The sequence below is a fragment of the Megalops cyprinoides genome, chromosome 18, assembly GCF_013368585.1.
Source record: "Megalops cyprinoides isolate fMegCyp1 chromosome 18, fMegCyp1.pri, whole genome shotgun sequence".
NCBI classification, from domain to species: domain Eukaryota; kingdom Metazoa; phylum Chordata; class Actinopteri; order Elopiformes; family Megalopidae; genus Megalops; species Megalops cyprinoides.
Genome location: NC_050600.1, coordinates 4,257,735 through 4,281,381, shown reverse-complemented (window position 1 = coordinate 4,281,381; position 23,647 = coordinate 4,257,735). Strand labels below are relative to the sequence as shown.

General features: G+C 42.1%; 3 protein-coding genes across 3 annotated transcripts; 2 read left to right on the top strand and 1 right to left on the bottom strand.

Annotated features, from left to right (window-relative positions):
* The first annotated feature begins 200 nt into the window (after positions 1–200).
* Positions 201–4,243, top strand: LOC118793551 (transcription factor E4F1-like). Its single transcript, XM_036551775.1, has 5 exons — positions 201–350; positions 1,269–1,679; positions 1,828–1,967; positions 2,303–2,396; positions 3,060–4,243. The coding sequence occupies exons 2-5, from the start codon at positions 1,403–1,405 to the stop codon at positions 4,241–4,243; spliced, it is 1,695 nt and encodes a 564-aa protein (XP_036407668.1). The 5' UTR covers positions 201–350; positions 1,269–1,402.
* A 1,780-nt stretch (positions 4,244–6,023) lies between these two features.
* LOC118792967 (zinc finger protein with KRAB and SCAN domains 2-like) lies at positions 6,024–9,658 on the top strand. Its single transcript, XM_036550878.1, has 5 exons — positions 6,024–6,199; positions 6,939–7,282; positions 7,609–7,790; positions 8,325–8,397; positions 8,509–9,658. The coding sequence occupies exons 2-5, from the start codon at positions 6,994–6,996 to the stop codon at positions 9,438–9,440; spliced, it is 1,476 nt and encodes a 491-aa protein (XP_036406771.1). The 5' UTR covers positions 6,024–6,199; positions 6,939–6,993; the 3' UTR covers positions 9,441–9,658.
* A 1,218-nt stretch (positions 9,659–10,876) lies between these two features.
* LOC118793307 (butyrophilin subfamily 2 member A1-like) lies at positions 10,877–23,200 on the bottom strand. The gene is made up of 10 exons (XM_036551430.1): positions 23,037–23,200; positions 21,440–21,514; positions 20,890–21,240; positions 20,477–20,758; positions 19,248–19,364; positions 18,464–18,484; positions 15,224–15,250; positions 15,074–15,100; positions 14,932–14,958; positions 10,877–11,905 (listed from the first exon to the last, which is right to left on the bottom strand). Exons 2-10 carry the CDS (start codon positions 21,510–21,512, stop codon positions 11,358–11,360), a joined length of 1,473 nt encoding a protein of 490 aa, XP_036407323.1. The 5' UTR covers positions 21,513–21,514; positions 23,037–23,200; the 3' UTR covers positions 10,877–11,357.
* Between the last annotated feature and the right edge of the window lie 447 nt (positions 23,201–23,647).

The following is a 23,647-nucleotide window of genomic DNA, read 5'->3' as shown; positions in this document are numbered from 1 at the left end:
ATCCAGTGAATCGTATTTTAGATGAACATATACCCCATAGTAATAATAACTGCTACGCTTTGGCGTAATAACTTGTTTCAACGCAATCACGGTAAAACCAGTATAAACGAGTTTTTTTCTCTCTCTTTTTTTCTTAATTTTAGGCCCTGTGAGGCTTCCGTATAGCGTAGGGTCGGCATTCACTGTTTTGTGCACGGGTAGAGAGAAAGGTTAGGAAATGGAGAGCATGCAGCTAGAGTACAGTGTTTTAACCCAACACTCAGTATTTGTCTTGTCAGGGCCCTTGTAACTGGCTTCACACTGCCGTTTACTAGCTAGCTAACGTTAGCTACATGCGTGCGGAATTTCTGGTAAGTCTATCCATAGTTTTCGACCTCGTCTAGTATTGGATATCTAACTAGCTAACTTAGCTAGCTACAAAGCTGACTCGCTAGCTAGCTTGTTAAATATCTCTAAAGAGAGCTTGATCGCCTCCATGAACTTTTGCGATTTTTTGTCCTGCCTTGAGCGTCATTGAACACGACGGTAAATTTCCTTTTTGTTGATGCTGACGAGAAACCAGTTTCCATTTCCGTTCTGCATCCCCATATGGGATTGTTAATTCAAGCGATAGCTTTGCCACTACTTCCTCCGAGTAGTAAGCTAGCTAAAATAGCTGTCTCTCTGTCTGTTCGCAAAGCGTGAGTAGCATGCATTTTTTCATGTCCTTTTTTACAGTTGCATTTGAGTACTCCAACAATGCAGGCGTGTTAGATTAGCTGAGTATCGTGCCAGTCGTAAACTAGCTAGGAATCGAACTAGAAATTGATCACAGGGCTATCAGCTCCTTACCACAACACTGCCACATTGCTGTTCTACGTAAATCATTCAGAAACTTCAGTATGATGTTGTAGTCACCAAATCCTTGCCAACTTTCGTGAGGAACCGTGAAGTTGGCCGTGTAAAGAACTTTAAATTGCACATGGTGCAAACAAAATATTTTGTACCTCAGTCGCGTAAATATAGTGCACGGCAAGGCTAAGATTGAAAGTGCTTCAGTTAATTTATTTAAAAACAATTTGCAATTACCTCTACAGAAATACGAGTCAGTTTTCAAATTTAAAAAAAAAATTTAATGGCTGTGTAAAATAAGTCTGATCTGGCATGGAATGATACTGGTGTAAATGAAAAGTTGCTGAAACCGGGGGTATAATTATGCAGAAGTGACAACTAGCCTATACTGTGCTGAGACTATTCCCTGAATTCAGACTATTCACTTCTTTCCCCAGATTGTATACAAGAAAGCTCTGCAACTCTGTCATATCACCACTGGAGACTGCCTCTCAAGTCAAGCCGGGGTAATTTCAGTGGTAACTCAGAAGAGAGCTGGTTGTCCGGGACGCGCCTGGAAGCCGTGGCAGAAATGTCAGAGGCCATCCTCACCTTTCACTCCCAGCTCTCCGCTGTCATGGAGACAGTCCTCAAAGCGGCGGTGTACGAGATCACCCGGCTGGTGGAGGTCAGCTTCCTGGAGGAGGCGACGCAGAGCAGACAGGAGGTGGAGGCACTCAGAGAGAGGCTGCGGAGGTCTGAGAGGAGGTGGGCAGCCAGGGAGAGAGACAGGAGGGCCAAGTGTGCGGAGTGCAGCAGAGCTGTTCCCAGCGTGGAAGTGGAGCACAGCGTCCAAGGGATACAGCCTGGTGAGAACCACAGGGAAATGGTAGCCTTGCCTTCACAGATCCCAGATCCCTGTTTTTCTCTCTCTTTCTCTCTCTCTCTCTCACAGTTTAGTCTCTTCGCAGAGTGGACTGGCCCTTGAACCTTGACCGTGCTGTTCTCTCTGCCCAGGAGCTGAGGATGGGTGTGGTATCAAGGAGGAGGAGGTGCTTGAGGTGAGCCAGAGCAGCTGTATTTGGGAAGCTCGCAGTGCCTCACCTCCAGGGGTGGCGGAGGAAGCAGCAACACCCAGCCTAGCAAGGACTCCGGAGGTGAGAACAGTTTCAGCAATGGTGGCTTTAATAGCTTGAGTAACAATTTTGATATTGTCAACTACAGGGCTCATGTACTTGGTGCTGAGTAAAAGGGTTTGTTATTATTTGTGTTATTATTTTTTAAAGATGATGGTAGATTTATTTCGTGTACCATAAGGGAAGTTGATCTGTATATCTGCTTTCACATGGTGCTTTACCTTCACATATTTTAGTTCAGTGGTTACAGTATTACTATATTTCATTTTGTAAATATAGGCTACAGTATGTATATGTAATAATACCAGCCCTATGAATTTACCATCGTGAGGAATGTTTTTTTTCCTCTGTCATAGACCATAGACTTAGAAGAGGACAGGTTTGACCGTCTGCCCAAAACAGACGAGCTCAGAGAGGTCCCCCGCCGAAAAGGCCTCCAGGGACAGGATGGTAAGTTCCAATGATGTGCGCATTTGGTTTTGATCATTAAAATCAATTAAAAAAAAAAAATTATTTCATTTTCCAGTTATGCATTACGCCAAGATTGCCTGTTGTGTGATGTGGTCCTTTGTAACAGAAGTATGCCTGCTGTGGGCTTTTGAACCATGATCACCACAGTCTGCGTAGCTCAACAAGTGATCTGATTAGTTTGCTGAAACTAAAGACCGGGGTTCCCTGCTAAGGGAGCCAGCCGACCTCTTACGCAGTGGATGACGTGGCTTTCTTGTGCTAACTCTCATTTCTGAGTGCCGATGCAGCTGCAGCTGATTTAATTCTCACTCGCAAAAGGAAAGGCAGCGTGATGACAGCTGGATTCATTTTAATGTTTTCTTTTGTTTGCATTTACATTATCTTCCCCTGAAAGACGGAAAAATTGTAGCGAGGTCTTCCTCGGTGGTGGAATCAGTTAATGCAGGTGCTTACGTTTTAATGTCAGAGAGCGTTAGTAGGTAGGAGTGCGTGTGAGTGGAGCAGCACCCAAGTGTCCTGTAATTGTAAGGCATGTGATTCAGATCAGATTTTCTGCATACGTGGTGACGTTGCAAAGGGATTGTGCACTAAAGATGTTATTTATAGTTTGACTTTTTAAGCTGGGGTGTTTTTCTCTCCCAGGTGCAGAGTCAGCCAACGCAGCACATCTTAACAGTGTGATCAAAGACGGAGAAGAGTGGTGCACGCGGCCGTCCTCTGCACACGCCCTCACAGACCAACAGAGCGACAGATGGGGCGCGGGAGGGGGGTCTGCAGCGGGCTCACTGTACAGACCGAAGCCTGGTCTGGAGCATGTCACCCCGACACGCCACCTAACATCACCCGAACGCTGCACTGGGAGGGTCAGCCGTCTGGGTTCTGACGGCGTGATTTACGAGGGAGACGGTCTGCGACGGTCTGTCTTTACCCAGGACTCCTCTCGCCCTGCGGAAAAGCAGTCTGAGGATCACCCAGAGCTGGAGTGCGCCGGAAGCTGCCTCTCCGCATTTGGATCCCTTCATGTGAAACCGGAGATGGGTGTGTCAGACTGCGGATCCGTCAAAGAGGAGGTTGAAATGCCCCCTGTGTGTAGCGAAGAGGCCAGTTCAGCTATAGTGCTACACAGAGAGTACAGAGAAGATCGAGAGAAAATGTTGCCGGTCTGTCTCCCCCATATAGCCCTTCCAGAGGACGTGATGAGACTGTACTCAGCGAAAACAACGACCCCAGCGTTACAGTCCAGGGAGGAGCAGTATGCACTCTCAGGGAAAAACACCCTACTCACAGTGACTGATGGCCGAGGACTGGCGAACTCGGACGCTCTGAATGAGAACGACTGCAACTTGTGCGATATGAGCTTCAGCTCGTCGAACGCAGAGGCTGACCAGAGGGAGTGTGCAGGGGAGAAATCATTCTCCTGCTTGCATTGCGGGAAGAGGTTCAATCAGCTAAGAAATCTGAAAGATCACCAAAGATATCACACAGGAAATAAAACGCACAGCTGCGTACACTGTGGAAAGGGGTTTGTGTATATGTGCCACCTTAAAGTACACCTGCAGAGTCACACAGGTGAGAGACCATACAGCTGCACGCAGTGTGGGAAAAGTTTTACTTATCTGTGCAATTTGAAATCACACCAGCAATATCACACGGGAGAGAAACCATTCAGCTGCACACAATGTGGGAAAAGTTTCCGCCACCTGAGTCATTTGAAGAAACACAGATTCATGCACACTGGAGAGAGACCGTACAGGTGTACTGACTGCGGGAAAAGATTTGCTGCAAATGGTGACCTTAAAAGGCACCAGCGGATTCACACTAGGTAGACAATAATGCAATAGGTAGTTGTCTACCTACTGTTTTAATCTGTGAAAAAGTCCTTTCACACAAACTAAAAATCAAGGTATGCATTTAGACTGGAGATTTTTTTGTGTGTTTGTTTAGTATGGATAGATTTTTGATTTTGCACCTTCAGGTCATAAAACATAGTGGTCATAGGTGCATAAGTTAAAGAGGAACAGGTGTGTCTTAAATTGCTGTTACTTTTAGGATCAATTTGTAAGAGGAGCCTGTCATCGGTGTCAACTAATAAAGTCAAATCATATTTAAAGGATTGATTAAACTCCTTTTTTATTTTGTGCTTCCCTGTTCCCTTTCCTCCTTTTTTCTAACTTTTATGTACGCTTCACCTCTTAGTTGCATTGTGTAATTTCCTGGTAACATACTGTATGAGCAAGGTTTATTTAAATTGATTTCAAGAAATGAAATGCGTGCATTCCTACACAGAAGAAATAACAAGGATGGCAATTTGAATAATTAAGTGGCAAGTAATCCCAAAGCTTTCTCTTAAATGTTTCACATTGTAGCTTTCTTGTGTTACAAAATTCAAATTACAAAACGTAGCTAAATTTAGTTAAATCGATTTAAATTACTGAGAATAAACTTTGTTAGGTTGAGTGCAATGAACAATAACGTTGAGAACACAGACCTCACATAAGCTGTGATGTGACATGAGCATATAACGTAATTTAAATCGATAAATGCCATCCTTGTTAAACTCACGTTGTAGCTTTCGCAAGCACACAAACTACAGACAATCTGCGGTGTTTCGCGAGCATAATCATTTATTCTAAATACGCGATTGGTGTCGATTATTCTGTGAATTGTTTGTTTTATTGTTAATCAAGGAGGATAAAGGGGAACAGGTTGAAAGTAATGATAGATTTAAAGGTAGTGTTCGGGCTTCCCCTGTTTCCAGCTCACCCGCCACCACTATATTTGTTGGGGAAAAACAATGCGTTTTAAAGTGAACGCACACACACGCTGACTATGGTCTACAGCAGCGTTTCTCAAACCTCTCCTGGAGTACCCCCGCCCTGCAGGTTTTAGATCTCTCCCTGCTCCAACACAGCTGATTCAAATGATCAACTCGTTATGAACTCCTGAAGCTGCTTAATAACAAACTGATCATTTGAATCAGCTGTGTTGGAGCAGGGAGAGATCTAAAACCTGCAGGGCAGGGGGTCCTCCAGGAGAGGTTTGAGAAACGCTGGTCTACAAAAGTGTCAAGGAAATATGCATGGGTACAACGAAGTCTTGATAAATGCTGTGCCGTGTAAATGTATGAGCCTTAAATTTACAGATCCTCTTTAACTTTTTAAGCTAAATTTGCCTGGGTGAAGCCAACTGATCTGGAGATGCAGGATAAACAGTTTTATTTATAGACAGCTTGCCACTGGTTACATACAAATGTCTCTCGGATTGGTCGAAGAATCTCGTATTGCAAAAGAGGACAAAGCGGTACATCGTTCCCTGACCAAGGTTAAGAAACCCTAAAATCCATCTACAAATGCGAGAAAAGTGCGTTGATCTGTTGGATATGCAACTATTATACACGATTGGCTACGTGTGGTGTTTAACATTTCATAAATATTAATGCTCACAATTCTGATATTACATTTTAGTACATTATCAGCATTTCGCCCTGATTGGCAACATTCATTAGAAGCACATATTGATTCTGCAAGCGAGGTGTGGGGTCCCGCCGTGCCCAGTAACATGGCGATGTTTACAAACCGACCGAGCAACGCGAGAGTTCATCTCTGAGGCACGACAGGGATGTTTCGTTCACAATCCACGTTGACGCCATCTGAAAATCGACCAGTTGCTGCAAAGTCAAGATCGCAGCAAACGTGTTAACATTGAACGGCACTGTAGATAGACTACGTATGTTTGTGCGATGGAGATTTAAACTGATCTCTTGGTCACCGATCTGATTCGCGGTAAGTCCAAACATGCGGCTCGCAAACTGCGCTTAGCTGATGTCATCACTTACTTATTTACGTTTACCTTCAGACAAGCTCACACGTAGTAGTTCATATTCAAGTAGCAATCTGTATAATCTACCTAGTTTCTCAAAAATTTCTGACCCGTTTGCCTTCTCTAGCGGGTGAGCACTGTATGCCCTCGGCCGGATTGTGTGATGTCGTTAGCCTTTAGTGCGTCGCGGTTGGGTGTTCTTAGAAGAGAACCACTGGAGGGCACTGGGAGAAAAACAAAAAGCAGACCAAGGAAAGGAGCTGGAGACTTATGCAGTATTAAACTGTACTAATCAGAAGATATTACTCTTATGAGTAATATCCTCTGATTAATCAGGAGAGCATTTCTGCTGATCCCGAGTTGTCGCCAGTTTAGTTTCTGTTGCCACCGGTAAATATCCATCGTTGTTTTGGTGGATCTGTCAGCATTTTGCAAGTGTTTCAGCTGATTTTAACGAGTATGTCTACCAGGACGTTATTAATAAAAAATCCACTACGAGTTTAGCTTCATAACTTTACATGAACGTTACAGCAAAATCGTAAACTGAATACAGAACGTTTTGTTCCCCGTTTGTTTGTCCCTATAGTGTCCCCCATTCATACTCCTGGCACCGACCTCTCTGCCGTATCTGAAGTGATTTAAAGACGTCGTAGAGAAAATTCTGTAGAAATTAGCTAAACGGTTCTTCTTTTGTTCAGTCAGCTCTCCACGCGTCCCCGGACTTTACCTGAGAGAATCCTTCGCAGGCACGGCCGGGATGTCGGACACCACCAGGAGCTCCTTTAACACCCAGCTCACCTCTGTCATGGAATCCCTTCTCACAGCTGCGGTGTGCGAAATCACAAAGATTTTTGAGGGTAGTCTCTCTAACTCCCAGATGGAAATAGCCCAAAGTAGAGAGGAAGTCAAATCCCTGAAACTACAGCTGGAGGCGTTGGAGCGACGGCTGAGAGAAGTGAGTGAGTCTGAACGTACAGAGAAGAGGATGGGTCAGACCTTGGACCCCAGTAGCTTGGTTAAGTCTGCTGATGCAAATTCAGATCCAGGTGAGTAATGTGACTGTTTCCTGATATGGATCTGAACTATCTGCAGTCACACAGGTCTGATTCTGTTTAGCTGGTTGCTTCCCAGGTCAATGGGATGGGCAACATTTGACCCAGGTAAATTTGCTGTAGAATGTCTCTCACTCACCTTGCTGACCTACACACTACCCATATTAGAAGGAGCATGTAATGGCATCTTCTACAGCTGACCCTGTGCCAATATGTGCAAGTGGTATTGAAAATCCGCTGTCCTCTAGTGCTCTTAAATGGATCCTGATAAGCGTTCTTTTTGTTGCATCACAATCCTGAGAATATTGTTTCCCTTTCAGGGTCTGAGGACAATGGACCACTCCTACAGCCAGATGCTCTTACCTGGAGAGGAGACTCCACCATCGGGGAGGGCTATGAACAGCCCTGCATGGTCAAAGATGAGGTGGAGGTGACGGAGCTGGAGTGTGTCAGCTTCACCCAAGGGGGAGCTGAGGTAGTCTCCATCGTACTGAAAGAGGAGGTCAGTTTTCTGAAAGAGTCTGTCCCCACAGTTCTTCTCCTCAGCTCACTTACGTATTTCATACAACCTTTTTGGATTCACACGTAATACACACAGTATGTACCATATGAACCCTGCAATCTATATCTCACATGTTAAGGTTATGATACTTTTTCCATTTTCCTCTTATTAATTTACACAGACACCTTAATCCAGGGTGGCATGGCTACCTCACACTCATGTTTGTACAATTTTACTGGAGTATTCGATATGTGAAATTTCAGGGCTCCAAACAGCTTGTGCTGCCACATTAATATTGAATAATTCAACATTAGTTTCAGTTTTCAACAAAACAAAATCATAAAAATTCAGCAACTAGGTGTGTAGCATATATAGCTTTGTAAATGAGTCACCTGGAAATGGGGGTGACCACATTGCTGTGAGGACAGACAAATAATAAATGAAATTCAAATAATAAATGAAGTTAACATCAGTAATAAAAATCTGCTTCCTTGGTAGTCAGTTGAGCTGAATCGTGAATCCCTACCTGTGCAGGTGGGGGAGTCCAGTCCAGGGGTTCAGAGGCTCATGGCTCCTCTCCCGGCTGCAGAACAGGTGAATAGTCAAGGTGAGCGTTCAAGAGACACCTGTTAATTCGGTATAACAACAGCAGAGGTATGTCCAGGTGAAGAATGAGCGCTATAACTTGCTCATCCTTCTTTGTGCCCCTCACTCACAGGAGCTCAAAAGGAAGGCTTCCTTTGCAGGAGGGTGAAGCCCAGGCCTGGTCGCAACCCAGAACTCTTGGTGGGTTTGTTAACAGAAAGGCCAAGGTGTGCGCCGACCCAGCCCGGTCTTCTCAGACCCACCCACAGCGTAAATGGGTTCAATGTCCTGGGACCCAGTGGAAACAGACAGGATGGCCCTCAAGTGGAGTTCAGAGATGTACAAGGGTGTGAGAATGCAGTTGGTGAAGGAACACGTTGCACTGCCCAGACAAGTCAGGTAAACAATATCGGGCGGGGCCACGCAACGCTAGAGAGCTCCTGTTTCCATCCCCTTCCTGACAGTGCTGATGGAGGAGTTACTGATCTGTATCGCTGCTGCCCAGAGTCTGTCCTCCGTAATTCAGAAGCAAACCTCTCTATGGACTTCAGTAAACTACCATGCACAGTTGCACAAGCAAAGACGACAGTCCCGAACAACCTCCAGAGTCAGGCCTTGCTTCCACACTGTGAGGAAACACTGCACTCGTGCTCCCTGTGTGCAAGAGCTTTTGTTAGCCCATCTCAGCTTAAGCTGCATATGCAGAGTCATACTGGGGACAAGCCGTATCCGTGCGCTCAGTGCTCGAAGAGCTTTGTCAGCCCGTCTCACCTGAACGTGCACATGCGAGTTCACACAGGGGAGAGACCGTACTGTTGCACCCAGTGCGGGAAGAGATTCGCTCACAACGGGAACCTCAGAGCACACCAGCGGCAGGTTCACCTGGGGAAGAGACCGTTTCCCTGCACGGAGTGTGGGAAGAGGTTCACTAAGAGGGGGAACCTCAGGACTCACCAGCAGCAGGTACACCTGGGCAAAAGACCCTTTACCTGTATGGAGTGTGGGAAGGCTTATTTTTCTCTGAGGGACCTCAGGAGTCACCAGAGGGTCCATACTGTGGAATAGGCCATACCCACAGTGTCCACCAGGTGGGACTGTAGAACTCATGAGATGTGCACTCCCAGAACACCTCAAAGCATTGTGGTGAACAGGCGTAAAGGTGTGAGTTTTGACTGAAGTCAAGGCACAGAACTGAACAGCACAGGTTTATGAGCATGTAAACCGTAGCAGTTTCATTATGTCTTTTCAACTTTTCAATCTGTGGAAGTCACTTTTTTTAATAAGGCCCGATTTATTTTTGGTCCCTTTGGGGTTTCTTTATTTTTGTGAATTCGGATACTTCTTGTTGGCAATCCTGTATGTTTCAAGTAATTCTTTTAAAGTAAATATTGATAGTTTTGTAATGTACTTCTGCATTGTGTCCTGTGTAATGTCACTGTTTAAATGTCACTGGTCCTTGCTCTAACTGGGTTGAAATGCTCACATAATACTTATATAGAAAGCCCATCTTCTACAGCAGGCTGACTCTGCATACTGCGCTTGGGTACATTTTGAATGCGCATTTACAAAAGAAGATGAACAAAGGATTGGGGGCTAGAGTGTGTAAGCATCCCTCGCAGTTCAGATCCCTTGTAGACAAACTACCACCCACTGAGTGATCAGAATAAAGAGCTCAGCTTACCCCTTAACATGTGAGTTTATCCACAAATAATTTTAATAAATTAAACTCTTAACACTCCCAAACATCTAGAAGGACTGAAATGACATATTTCTACATCCTGATTTCTGAACCAAACAAATACTATGAGTATCCTGATGCTGATATGTGGCTGATTAGATGGCAGTCTCCTAAATTTGATGATGTCATGCGCTGTATAGAATGAGATCATCATCACAGCTAAAGAAATATAAAATGACAATTCCCCATTTATGCATGTGTAACAGCTGAAGCAGGGATAAGTGTTTCAGTGTCTAAAGTTGGAGGCCTTTGGAAAGAGTTGCTACAATACCCTGAGGAGTACAGGTGATGGTAACTATGATACACAATATGAACTGACCTCTGAATGGCTTGAATTCTCCATTGATCCATTTATGGGAAAAGAGGATGTAGACAGATAACTATTTTTCACCTTTTTGTCAAATGTATGCACAGCCCACAGGCTGCTAGTATTTGTATGAAACTCACTGAATGTACCCATCTACTGAGGTAGAGTGGTAGGAGGCGCACGTTGATGACATGGCCTGGCTCAGTGGAGAGTCATGTATTCTGTGATGTCGTCATTGTTCGACAAACTTCCTGTGCAGGTGTGGGCAATAATTTTCATGAGGGGACCACTCAGAATTTTGAGATACATGAAAGATGGTCATCTACAGTTACATTAATCAAAATGTCAGAATGCATTCTTCTGAGAAAAGCCATTTTATTATGAAAGTCAAAGCCGAGTGAAATACTGGTTTTGACATATTACATTGAAAACACATTCTGCTTTACAAATATCACCTTTAGGACAAATCAACTGTCAAAATAAAAGTATGCATGAACTGACAGTGTGATGATTAACTGGTAATTAATCACAATTGTTAGCCATAACTAGAGTGGACAATGTTATTGGAAAAAAATATATACAGTAAGAGTCAAAGAAAGACACAAAAGCCTGCTTTTTAAACAGGAAGGAACAGGCTGGCCATTTGACTGTTTGTTTCTGACTGGTATGAGACAAATGGTTTCACAGTGAGACAAGATAAAACATCTTTTCCAGAGCTGCAGTGTTTTTTTATGTTTTCCCCCCTTGTATGTGTTTTTTCAATTGGCAGTAGTAGTATCAGTAACTAATCTCTCAGCTCATTTGCATCCATTAGTTATCATTTGCATATATTTAATTATCATTTTGTACTTCCTGATATTTTAAAATAACAACATCCACTTTTAATAAACTCTATACTTGTTATTTAACACAATAATATCATTCTATTTCACACATATTATTTGTGTTTTTGACTGAGAGGTGAGATGATCAGTGGGGCTGAGTTTTTACCATAGTACAAACCAGGTTTGAATAATGGATAGAGTTTCACAGTGAAGGTGTAGCCAGTGAAGGAGTAGATAAGAGTCCTGGCCTCCACATTGTAAAAGGAGACCTGACCCCCCTCATAATCCACATACACCCCCACTGTCCTGGGCTTCTCACTTAGAGGGAGGGAGACAGGGGGGCCAGCTAAAGCCTTGTACTTAGTCCCATTCCTCAGCTCCACAGTCCAGTATCCATTCTCAGGGCTCAGTGTAATCTCCTCCTTCCTGTTGATGGACTCTTTGGCCACTCCTAAAGTCCAATAAGTCTTCTTCCCAACCTGCACCTCATAGTAAAATTTTCCTGAGGAGAAACCCTCCTTTCCCAGGACATTTCGGTTAGAAGTAAACCTCTTTGGGTTGTAAGGGAGATCATGCCATGTGGTTCCATGTTTCACTTCTTTTCCATTCTTAGACAGGCTGAGACTGGGATATGCTGTATCAGGGTCCAGAGTCACATCCACTGTTGAGGAGAACAGAGGATATAGGACAAAAAATCATTTATAATTGAGAAGCAAGTTCAGCCAGGATGGAGGGTAGCATTTTGTTATATGCACAGGAAAAGTTGAAAAGTCTGGCGAATGCCTGACTATGGTGTCCATGAACAGTGTCTAGTAGGAATAAATTTCTTTGCGCACTATGCAAACTGGAGAAGATCCAAAAGGGCGTCTGTCACAGATGTGATGTGTGATTTCATCGTCCTCTCGAGGACCTTCATCCCACGTGATGTAAGTACTACAGGCCTGTGGTTATTTAGGGTGTAGGGGAGTCTCCTTTTTAGGGATAATCATAGAGGTCTTTCACTGCTGTGGGAAGGTGCCCTGGTCTAGTGAGGACTGGAGGAACTGCAGTTCGCTGAGCTGGTCAGCACAGTATTTTAAGGTTCTGGCACTTATACCATCTGGACAGGCAGCTTTGTTTTGGGGGTAGATTTGAGGAACTTCAGTGCATTTATACACAGTTTGTAGAGAGTGTGGCAGAGGGTATGAGTCTCTGCATGAGCTTCATGATCAGACTGTGTACAAAACACATTCAGTACATTAAGCAGAGAGCTGTCACTCACCCCCTCTATGTGCACCAGTCTCTGATAGGCTGCTGCCTGACTGCTGTCATGTGTTTAATTCCTTGTCAGGTTGCCCTGTAGTTTCCCTGCTTAAATTTGTTTGCTAATTTGTTTTTGTATACTTGTAAGATGTGACCTTATGGTCGGGTGTCTCGATTGGGTTATGTTATGACTGTGTTATCTTTTCTGTTGTTTAAGTTAATTATGATTAAGTTCATGTTTGGAGTCGGTGGTGCCTGCTTTAATTGTCCAATGGCCTATTGCCGGTTGACCAGGGCAATCACTTTCATTCACTCTTTTGCCAAATAATCCCTAGAACACTTATCCTTTTCTCCCTATCTTTTACTCTTTTCCTCTGCGTGTTTATCTCCCTCTGTATCATTTCCTGTGACAACAAACTCTTTCTTACAAAACAAACTCCGACCCACACTGAAATTACCTCAGGTTACCGAAATCTCCCTTTCCCTCTGGGTTGATGAACTCAAATCAAATGTTAAGTGAGAACTGGAGATTTTATAATAACAACACTGATCTAATTGCCTTGCATCCACATGTTGTTTCTTTTAGGTGAATTTTTCTGTAACTGTTTTCACATTCCTGATAGCTTGTTTCACATCTTCACTAATAACTTTTCTCTTTTTTAGACCCAGTATAAAAGGTTCTCTTCTTCACATTAAGGAAGTTTTAAGGTCTTTTCATCACACAGGACTGAGCAAATTCTGTGGGAAGATAGTGTTGGTAGGCAGATAGTCTGTTAGGGATTCTGGTGATGTATGATGAAACAGTGTCATCTTGTTCACAGCGATCTGAGCACGATTCAAAAATCTAGCAGATGCAGGGTGAACAATCCACAGAACCATTATCCAAGATTTAATTCAGATACATTGGGCAGAAAACATATTGACTGTATCCTTTTAATGCTTTATCTAAAGAGAAATAATTGAGGTCTCCTAGGACATATTTAGGAGAGTCTGGTGATATGACATCTGAATGTAAATAGGAATAAAAAATATTGATCTTGAAAGGAGTGGAGTGACCCAGCAGGAAGCTCAGTATCAATGTGCAGGTTGATTCCCCTGTTATCACCGTGTTGTACCAGTTCAGGTTTATGTGATTAATATATTATGTATCTATTATTTATGTAAACATGCACACCTTCTGAGCGCTTTTCCACTCTTTTGTTTATTTCTATTTGAATTGGGATGCCAAAACAGATAGCTGTCCTCCAGGCTGCTGGATTTGGGTGATGTATGATAAAAAAATATATTGATAATATGTTATTATAGGGAGCAATAACTGTGGACCCCTAGGACACATTTAAGGGAGTCGGAATAGTGATGTGGAGATTTCCCCACTGTTAGGGACGACCCCCCCCCACCGAATGCATGTGCGGAAATGAATGATTGGTGTAGTCAAGGCAATGGGGGAGTAAGCATGACAGCCAGCCAGTTGGACAGCAATATGACTGAGTCACATCTTTTAAAAATGGACGCAGGAAGAGTTTGTGATGGTTGGCCGGCCAGGTAAATTTGTGGGGAGCCTGCGAGTTGGGAGAAGCTGCTCTGATTTGCTGATTTTAACTGGTTTTATTTTCCCTTCGTCACTGAGCACGTAGTGGTATATAAATAGTGATTCAGAGTTTTTTATATGTAATCGGTTGCTTGCCTCCCTCAACTAGCACTTTCCCTGCTGTTCAGGCAAGCAGAATATTTTAATGTGTTGAGTTTTCAGCAATTAATGGCAGTAAACTAAGGTCTACCAACTGCGGTATTAGCATTACCAACATCCGTTTGCATGTTGTGGCACCATATTAGGCGAGAGTGCATAATTGGTTAGCACATGTGAATTTTGGCGTAGTGTGGTGTTTTTCTTTTCTTCTTAAAAGTGTATATCATTCATAAGGGTTGAAATTTTGGGTGTTTTTTGGGAAAGTGCTGTACTACTGAGTGGGGATTTGGATTTCCTTTTTGATTGTGTGTGTGTGTGTGTCCTCTGTGTGCTCATGAGGCCAGGTGTTCAGCGTTCGCTCGCCTGTGAAATTGCATAGGGTGGTGGCCTCTGGGATCGCCTGCTGTCTAACTGTGATATTATCTACAAATTTTTTACTCTTATTTTCTGCAAGTCAGCTCCTATGGTTGAGTGAATCGCCTACAGGATACTGCACAAGCCACACAGAAAAAAACAAACCAGAAACTCAAGAGTCCCTCCCTTAACAGAGGGTGTTGTAGCCCGGATACTGTATATTAGGCAACCCATCAGTTGTTCTTTGCCCTTTACAACCCCTGAGCTACAGTGATTTGCCTCCAAGTCTGGCTCCTATACCATTTGAGACTGTGAAAGTCCCCAATCAGCTCACCAGCCACCTTCCTCTCCAAGGGAAAAGCCTCACACAGAGTGCTCTAAGTAGGAAGGAAACACTAACTTACCTGCAAATCTACAAGCACTTTCAAACACTGCAAATGAACAAATAGGAGGTTAGATCACATGTGCATCTGTGTCAGTGTTTGTAACTGAAAGCTTATAGTACTTTATGCAAGAGTACAGTGATATCGAGGGAAACACACTTACTTGCATATCGATGTGTCCTTTCAAACTCTGCAAATAGACAAACAGGAGGTTAAGCGGCATATGTCTGAGTCAGTTTTTGTATCTGGAAGGTTCAAGGTAAAGTACTTTATGCTGAAGTGCAATCTTGTATCCAGTGGAACACTCACTCACCTGCATATCTCTGAACCCTTTCCAACTCTGCAAACAGACATACAGGAGGTTAGATCACATGTGCATCTGTGTGAGTGTTTGTTTACTAAGGTAAAGTACTTTACACAGGAGTACAGTCCTATTTTGCATTCACCTCTATAACACTGAAACCAGAGGCCAGTGCCACACAACTCTTCCTTCATAGCTACTGCATCTCTCTGCAAAACCTTAGTTAGTCTAAAATAGTATTTTTTGAGCGATACATTCATTTATTACTAACATTTATTCATGTCCAAACTTATTTACACCAAATGGCCTGGCGAATCTTTGAATATTGGAGAGTGCTGACTCCAGCTGGTACCTCAAGGCAAACTAAAGTCCACCAAGCCCCCACTTCACTTTGTAGTTAGATTTTCTGGAGAAGTCTCTGAATGTCCTTGAGTGGTCCAGCCAAGAAGACTTGAAGCAGTTACTGGTGCCAAAGGTGCTTCTACAATGTACTGATTGAGCCTGGGTCTGAATACTAAATGAGATTTCAGTTCTTGATTTTTAATTTAAAAAATTCTAAAAAAAAAAAAAAGTTTTTGTTTTGTTATTATGGGTTATTGTGTGTAGATTGACAGCCAATAGAATAAATTCAATCCATTTTACCTCCACCTGCTCTGGGGACAGTAGCCAAGCGGGATCTGAACAGTGCTGGTCATAATGGAGGCAGCCTCAGTGTAGACATGTTTACAGAGGCTCCAGAGTCCCTAAAAACACATGCTGACCTGATCGCTACTAATTTCAACAGTGAAATAAAAAAGTGTCCATCTACTGGGAAGTGACACAGAAGCTAGCTAACTAAGGAACTGCTCTGAAGAGACTCCTGCAGCCAAGCCCAGCTGAAAGGAAACATGCAGCTTAAAGGCAGTTAGGAGGGTTTTATTTGCCAAATAATAAGACACTCACATATTCTTCCAGTGCAAGTCCATCATACCACAAGTAGGAAAGGTAATTAGGTAGACTAAGGTAATATGGTAGGGGATGGTGTTGGCATTGTGTGATATAAAGAGTTAGGGTTCAGAGACAACTGACAAAGGTGAGAGAGATGTATGAAACAGGTGAGGCAGCTCTGCAGGCAAAGGAAGAAGAGAGGTATGGATAAGGAAAAATTTACCTGGAGATCAGTGGGCAAAAGAATGAATTACAGTGAATGCCCCCACCATCCTGCAATAGGCTGTTGAACCAGGACGTAAATGCTAAACTAAACAAAACTGTTCTAACAATAAAACATGTAAAGACACACAGCGTGCTCCAACACATACCAATCGTTAATTAATTTAAACAACAAAAAAGTGACTTTATAAACCCAGTGAGACAGTCTGCCACTGTTTCTGCAACTATAGTAATGTAAATCATATCAGGTGAACACTTCCATGTACACCTGACTCTGATGTCACATCACACTCCTGACACTACTAATCAGCTCCACTGAACTCACTAGCTACTGTGCCATACTGCCACAGGGGTTTAGTTTAACACCTTTCATTGGTGTATTATTATATTATCCAGCTGTCACATGAAGAAGACAATCTTCATCCAACTGATTGTTCAGTATTTGACTTACTGATGTTTATGGATAACCCAGATAGTTATATAGGTTCACTTTTCTATGGTATATCCTTGGATTGATTACTGATGATTATATTCTGCCTTATATTATATGAGTTGCATAAGTGCGTTACATAAACATGTTCTGTTTCTGTGACTGATTTATTCGAATAAGACCTTGGCTCTGATAGCAATCATGTTGTTTTTTGAGTTTTGTGGAAACTCTATACTTCTGTACAATTTTAGAGAATTTAAACAGAACCAAGCTCACCTGGGTGCTTTAGAACTCTTTAGCCCCCCCTGTCCTTAATAAAACAGCAACCCTTACAAATTACATCCATGCTCACAACTAAGAATTACTGATGTGGATTAATTCACTGTGTACTCTGATATTTATTATGTCTAAGATCAGTATTATATGAAAACACTCATTTAAAATGTGTTTATTCTTTGTAAAATGAATATTTGTATTTATTTTGCTACAATGTACAATTTTGTACAATTCTGTATAGTCACATGGTCTGTTTGTAATTCTAACTGTAAATTCTATTTTAATAATAATAACAAATATTAATAATAAATGTTAATTTATAATTTAAGGTATACAAATGCAGATTATGCCAACAACATTGCCTTCTCCCACAGACACCTCATCTGTCAATGACTAATAATGCATTAAAGCTTATTGTGAGGCCCTATGAAATATGCAAGACATTCAATCTCCTTAGTGGCTCTTCCATAAAAAGCAATTCTGAGTTTTGACCTCCATCTATAGGTTTCTGTAGCACTTAGTCTTATAAAGAACAGGTGTCTCCTGTTAGTGTATAGTAGGAGGGGTATTTAAATGCTGCCAATCCCCTGCTGTGTTGTCCTGTGTGCTGTGGTGCTGTGTCGTGTGGAGATTCTGCAGCACTGATCATGTGTAATGGGTGAGTACATTTATACTGTGCTGTGTGACTAACTACTGTGGTATTTTCAGAAAACTACAGTGACAACAGAGAAATTCATTTTAGAAAGTCTATTAATGTAACAAACTACAAGTTAAACATTTCACACACACACGCACGCACACGCACATGTGCACGCACACACACACACACACACACACACTACTTACCTTTAAACGTTTCTTTAAACTGAAGACATCTTACACCCACAATAACACCAATTAACGCCTATTCTCTGGAGACACCTCATCTATCAATGACTAGGTCTGTTCCCAAGAGTAAAATGTTATCAGAAATCATTTCCTGTTTGAAATTGCGATCTTACAGTTACAATCTACTGTTTATATGACATTTAATAAGGTCATAGAAAATAAAGTATCACACAAAGGAAAATGATCACATAGCATCATGAAATTAACTTTATCATGTGATTAGTGGGTTTACTGCAAAGCTCTACCTGCTTGAATTCTGCTAAGCATGTTTATTTCAAATATTGCATTTACAAGTTTGGAGATGCATCACAAATTTTCATCGGGAGGTTTCACAGAGGTCAGTGTTCATTCACAAAAAAGACACATCACAGTCTACAACTTACCATATTCAGCATCTCTCTCTTTCTCTCTCACAGACACACACATACACACACACACACACACACACATGCACACACACGCACACACGCACACACGCACACACGCACACATGCACACACGCTACTTACCTAGCTGTTGGGAAAGCAGACCTGTAGGTGTACAGATACATATTTAAATGAGAACAACTGATTCTTTTTTCAAACTCTTCCCCTACAGCTGAAACACCATGTGCTTTTAAACACCTGTTTCTCACAGTTGTACTGTCTGCGCAAGCTAGATATTATACAGAGCTGATCCGTTTTGCTATTATTTTATTTCAGTTCAATGTACAAGTATTAGTCTACTTTTATGCAAAAGTAATACATTTTCTTTGAAATCCAGTGTTATTTTTCTGTTTTTCTACAGCTCTCATTAACAGCATGATCAAATAACAAATTGACCACTGTTTTACCAACTGTAAGATTCCAGCACATTCTAAAATGTAATAACATCCAGCAATGAAATTTTGAATGACAGGTTTATTGTTTATTGTTATCATATGCTTTTCCCTTAAACTTTGAAACTCGCACTGCAATCCTCCAATAACAGCAATAACATCTAAAGCTTAGATCTGAACATGACACATCTTGGGCTGAAGAGCTCAGCAAGCTCAACAAGCACCTTTACCAGCTGAACCAGTCAGAAGCCCCAGAGTCTGTGCTTTTAAATATTGGACATTAATGTGTCTAGTGCTGTAGCAGTAAGAGAAAAGGGACAAAGAAGCTGAAAATAAAATCGCCCACATGGCCGATACACAGGTGAGCACAGAGACTCTCCTCCTGTACTGTGCAAATTTGTACAACAATATGTTTCAAAGCCCTGGAGCAGGACACCATTTCATAAGCCTGTAACAGACATGAATCAGTGTCTCACCTTTCTTTCTGCGCAGTTTCACATGGCGATAGATTAGAACAGCAAGTCCTATTATAGCAAGAGTGAAAAACACAGCGAAAGCCACCATCCAGGGATGGGCACGATGGAACATCTCAGCTGAAACAGACGAGGAGACATACTGACATTGTTAATTCATTCATTCATTCATTCATTCATTCATTATGCCTTCATTCATTCTCCATTTAATGCTCCAAGACTGTGGAGGTCAAATGTTTCCCAGGATTTGAAGCAGCGCAGAATTTGTAAGGAGTTCACTAGAGTTACAGACAGCACACAGATGTCAGTCCATGAGTGTACACTGATGATACAGATTCATTAGGACAAGATGTTCTAGGACAGCTGAAGTGAGTTTAAGGGTATTTATTAGCGGCGAGGTATAATATTAGTGGAGAGGTATAGTATTTAATGAATGGGAAGCAGAGGACCCTGGAATACTGCCCAGGATGGAGACCTGCAGGTAGGAGGAGAGGAACAGGAGGACAAGGGATACCCAAACAGCTGATGTAATAGGAAAGAGAGGTTAGTAAGTGCTTTAAATACCTCATTTTCTGGTTTTGATTGGTTTGGGGAGGGTACTCTTGGATATAGGAATTTTTCTATCCTCCTGCTCTTCATTTATTAGACTGTCATTAAGAGAATGTCTCACAGACATCACTTTTTAGCAGATGTTAAACAGGTCCACTAACGTTATAATAGGGATGCAGTATTTAATTACATCAGACCATCCTGATGATACACAGATCAGTTTAACTGCAGAGTTCCTGCTCTGGTGTGATGCTTATAAAGCTGAACCCACATGACCTTTGTCAACATCGAGAGAACCTACAAACTGCACACAGAACAGGAATCAAACAGGTACCCTGAAGCTGTGAGAAAATAGCACTAATCACCTCTCTGTCATTACCCTTCTGGAAATTAAAGATATTGTAATATACTGAATAATATGTTGTTCAGCCCAAGACAAATCAGACATATATTGCAAATTACCGAAGCAGCAATGATTTATATAGTTTAAATATATTTATTGAGCTAAAAAATATATTGTCTAAAATATATTCTCAATGTATATAATGTTGTATGGGTCTGTAAAAGCCTTCTGTAAGTGTGGGATTAATGTTCTGTAAGTGTGGAATTAGGTTTGCACTTTGCACATACACCTCCCATAAGGGTGGGACTATTTAAAGTTGTTGGTACATAATGTTACTCACCGTGGATGTGAAACTCTGCCTCCTTTTCCTGTTTGAAAAGCTTCTGTAGAACTTGACAGGTGAATCTGTTGGTGTCTCCCCTCTGTACAATGACACTTCGTCTCACAATGAAGAGGTCCATACTGTCTCTGAGAGTCTCTGTAGGTCCAGCAGGGAGACTGTGTCCCTCACTGTCCAGCCAGATGAGTTCAGGCTCAGGATGCCAGCCTTTAGATTCACACAGCAGGCCGATCCCACCTTCTCTGTATCCCTCCATGGAGATCACTGGCTCAGTTCCTACAGCTGCAGTCAATGTAGTTTATTTGTGTTGTTAAAAACATCACAGATCTTTAACTCTCACTAAAAAAAGAGCAGAATTCAGATACGGTGAGATAAAATAAGAACATTACATTTAAAAATAACTTCTTACTGACCTCTCACTCTCACTAAAAAGCTGGCATCATCGTACCACACCTGAGACTGAATGAAACAGTTATACTGTCCATCATCAGAGCCTCGTACTCCTGTAAGCCTTAGTGAGGCATTGCCTTTCTTCAGCTCCTCTGGAAACAGTGCTGTCCTTCCTCTGTAAGATGGGATCTGTTTCTCATTTCTATTCTCTCTGTCCTCGTAAAGATTAACCCGTGCATCTGCAGAGTCAGGTCTAACCCACTCCACCCTCATGTCCTCAGCGCTGACGCTGGGTTTGAGGTAACAGGGCAGAACAACATCTTCACCAGCATCAGCAACAACAGGATCAGCTGGAACAAGAATCTCGAACATCTCTGGAGGGAACAACAGCACAGATTGAGACTGCAACTGGAATGACAGCACAGACTGAGACTGCAGCTGGAACAACAGCATGGACTGAGACTTGTGATTCTCCAAGATTCACACAATGTGTGACACAGTGTCAGCTGTGTGAAACACACATTAGATGTCAGAGATGCAGTCAGTGAGAGAGCAGGTGAAGATGTACTGTACCTGGTCTGGAGACAGATGTCTGCTGGAGGAGCAGGAGAATTAAGCACAGATACTCTGACCCATCGCCCTTCATCTCTGAAAGAGACAAATGCATGTACATGTCTGTAATGTAGTGAAGGTTACATTTGTAATGCATTTGTCTGAGCTTCACCATTTCCTTCTCTGCACTAATACAGAGAGATGGTGGAATTCTCCCTCCATATTCTGTCTGTGATCAAACAAAGGGACATAAACCTAGGACCCTCCCTTATACAGCTCACTTTCTGAGCTCTGAAACCTGAAGATTGGTTGACATCTGATCCATGCCGTCCTCATCTCCCATCCTACATAAATCATCTTTAGGAGAGATGTCACAAAATATATGAAATATTTACATAAATCCAGCTATTACCTGGATCAGGTTCAAGAGCTCAGAGGAATGACCACGAACTGATACAGAAAACAGGATGTCTTGGATACTTAAGAAGGAAAAGAACATGTGTTGTGTTTTTCATACAGGAGATGTTGTCTTGGCTCTGTGGATTATGGCTGAGTTCACATTTGCTCTCTTGGACTGAGAGGTCTTTCCTGTGCCAGGTTTTGAGTGTGTTCTTTTTTCTTAAACTCACACACTAACAGTCTGTCAGGTTACATCAGCTATTTTCCCTTATAGTCGTATATTTTTGTTTCCTTTTTGTGCCAAAGATAGCTAGTTATAATTGCACTGAATAGTGCAGTTACATGGATCACCATATGCTTTCATGGCTAAGAGAAGCCAAAGAAACAGGAAGTACAATACAGGAAGTGAAAAGTGTTCTGCAACATAATATAAACAGTCAGGCAGTAGGACGTGCAATCCTGTGCATGTTATTTTATCAAACTACTTTGTTAACTTTATTAAGCTTTTTCACCAGGTGTCTCTCCCTACTCAGGCATGGTCACATCACACAACAAAAAGGATTTTCTTCAACCATGGAAGGAGTGTATAACTTTCTCATTGAAGATATCCCCTAAAGTACAATATTTTTGCCTTTTTATTTTTCATAATATGCAACCATGCTTTGGAGTCTCTCTACGGGTTTGGCTTGTCTTATTGCAAAAAAACACTGTTACCGCTCAGCAGAACTGAGCAAGATTAATAATATTAATAATATTGTCCTTGAACACACTTGCACACGGCCAGCAGCTATTTGTCACACTTCAGGTCACACTGCACACTACAGTAGGATGGGCAGCATGCAAGCAACTCCTGGGCACCTGAGGAATCACAGGGTGTCTGAGAGAGCTGAGACAAAGAAACCCTGCCTGACCTACCCCACCCTATCCCTACTGGAACAGAGCCAGTTTACTTTGCTGCTGGGTACTTCCGGCTATCAACAACAAATGACACAGCTGGGATTGAACCCATAATGTACAGCTCAACTTGAGCTCAAAGCAACTGTTTTAACCACTGAGCTACTCAGGAGCCCAGGATGTCCTTATTTGACCGTTAGGAAGATCTCATTAACATTTCTGAGAGCACTTCATGAAGAAAACTTGTCAGTTAAGAAACATTTGAAAGAAAGGCCTGTGTTAGAAACCTGTGGAACGCTTCAGCCCACAGATCATTCTCACTTACCTGCTGTGTGTCTTCACGCCAAGCACATCAAATCCAGACACTATGGAATCTATACACTCTCTTCACACGCACATAGATATATTTTACTTTTCAGAGAAAGAAACTTGTCTAAATAAAACACCCCGGAATGTTCCCTCCTCGAGCTTGCTCTTCACAAAGGTACATTAAAGAGTTTTACTTTCACTTTCTCACTCAAGAGTTGATTGGATGAAATTTGATTCAAAGTGAAACCTGAATTTCTGTGCAAGAGAGAATGAACTGTAGGTCCTTGGAGAAAGTCCAAACAATGTCAAAGTACTCAATCTGGATAGTCCAGATACAGCTATAATTGATTGTGTGTGTGTGTATTTGTGTGTATATGAATATATGTGCGTGCGCACACACACACACACACAGTATATACAGTACCAGTCAAAAGATTGGACACATGCATTCAAAGACATCTTGATCTTGACTTATGCTTAAATGCTTGTGCTCAGATGGTTGAAATTTGTTTCTTAGACAAATGTAAATAGTGAAGTTGATGCCTATGTATTATTTTCTTTTCCCAAAAAATGAATTGATAAATAATTTTTAGTTATTTTGCAAAAGAATCATAAAGAATTATTAGA

What these genes read in the sequence shown, in the direction of transcription:
- LOC118792967 (XM_036550878.1), top strand. Translation starts at nt 6,994, where the DNA reads ATGTCGGACACCACCAGGAGCTCCTTTAACACCCAGCTCACCTCTGTC. An exon ending in TGATGCAAATTCAGATCCAG is followed by an intron (nt 7,283 to 7,608) that starts GTGAGTAATGTG and finishes TTTCCCTTTCAG; the next exon opens with GGTCTGAGGACAATGGACCA. An exon ending in CCATCGTACTGAAAGAGGAG is followed by an intron (nt 7,791 to 8,324) that starts GTCAGTTTTCTG and finishes CTACCTGTGCAG; the next exon opens with GTGGGGGAGTCCAGTCCAGG.
- LOC118793551 (XM_036551775.1), top strand. Translation starts at nt 1,403, where the DNA reads ATGTCAGAGGCCATCCTCACCTTTCACTCCCAGCTCTCCGCTGTCATG. An exon ending in CGTCCAAGGGATACAGCCTG is followed by an intron (nt 1,680 to 1,827) that starts GTGAGAACCACA and finishes CTCTCTGCCCAG; the next exon opens with GAGCTGAGGATGGGTGTGGT. An exon ending in GCCTAGCAAGGACTCCGGAG is followed by an intron (nt 1,968 to 2,302) that starts GTGAGAACAGTT and finishes CCTCTGTCATAG; the next exon opens with ACCATAGACTTAGAAGAGGA.
- LOC118793307 (XM_036551430.1), bottom strand. Translation starts at nt 21,512, where the DNA reads ATGAAGGGCGATGGGTCAGAGTATCTGTGCTTAATTCTCCTGCTCCTC. An exon ending in GACATCTGTCTCCAGACCAG is followed by an intron (nt 21,241 to 21,439) that starts GTACAGTACATC and finishes TGTTCCCTCCAG; the next exon opens with AGATGTTCGAGATTCTTGTT. An exon ending in TCTGCTTTCCCAACAGCTAG is followed by an intron (nt 15,251 to 18,463) that starts GTAAGTAGCGTG and finishes GTCTGTTTGCAG; the next exon opens with AGTTGGAAAGGGTTCAGAGA.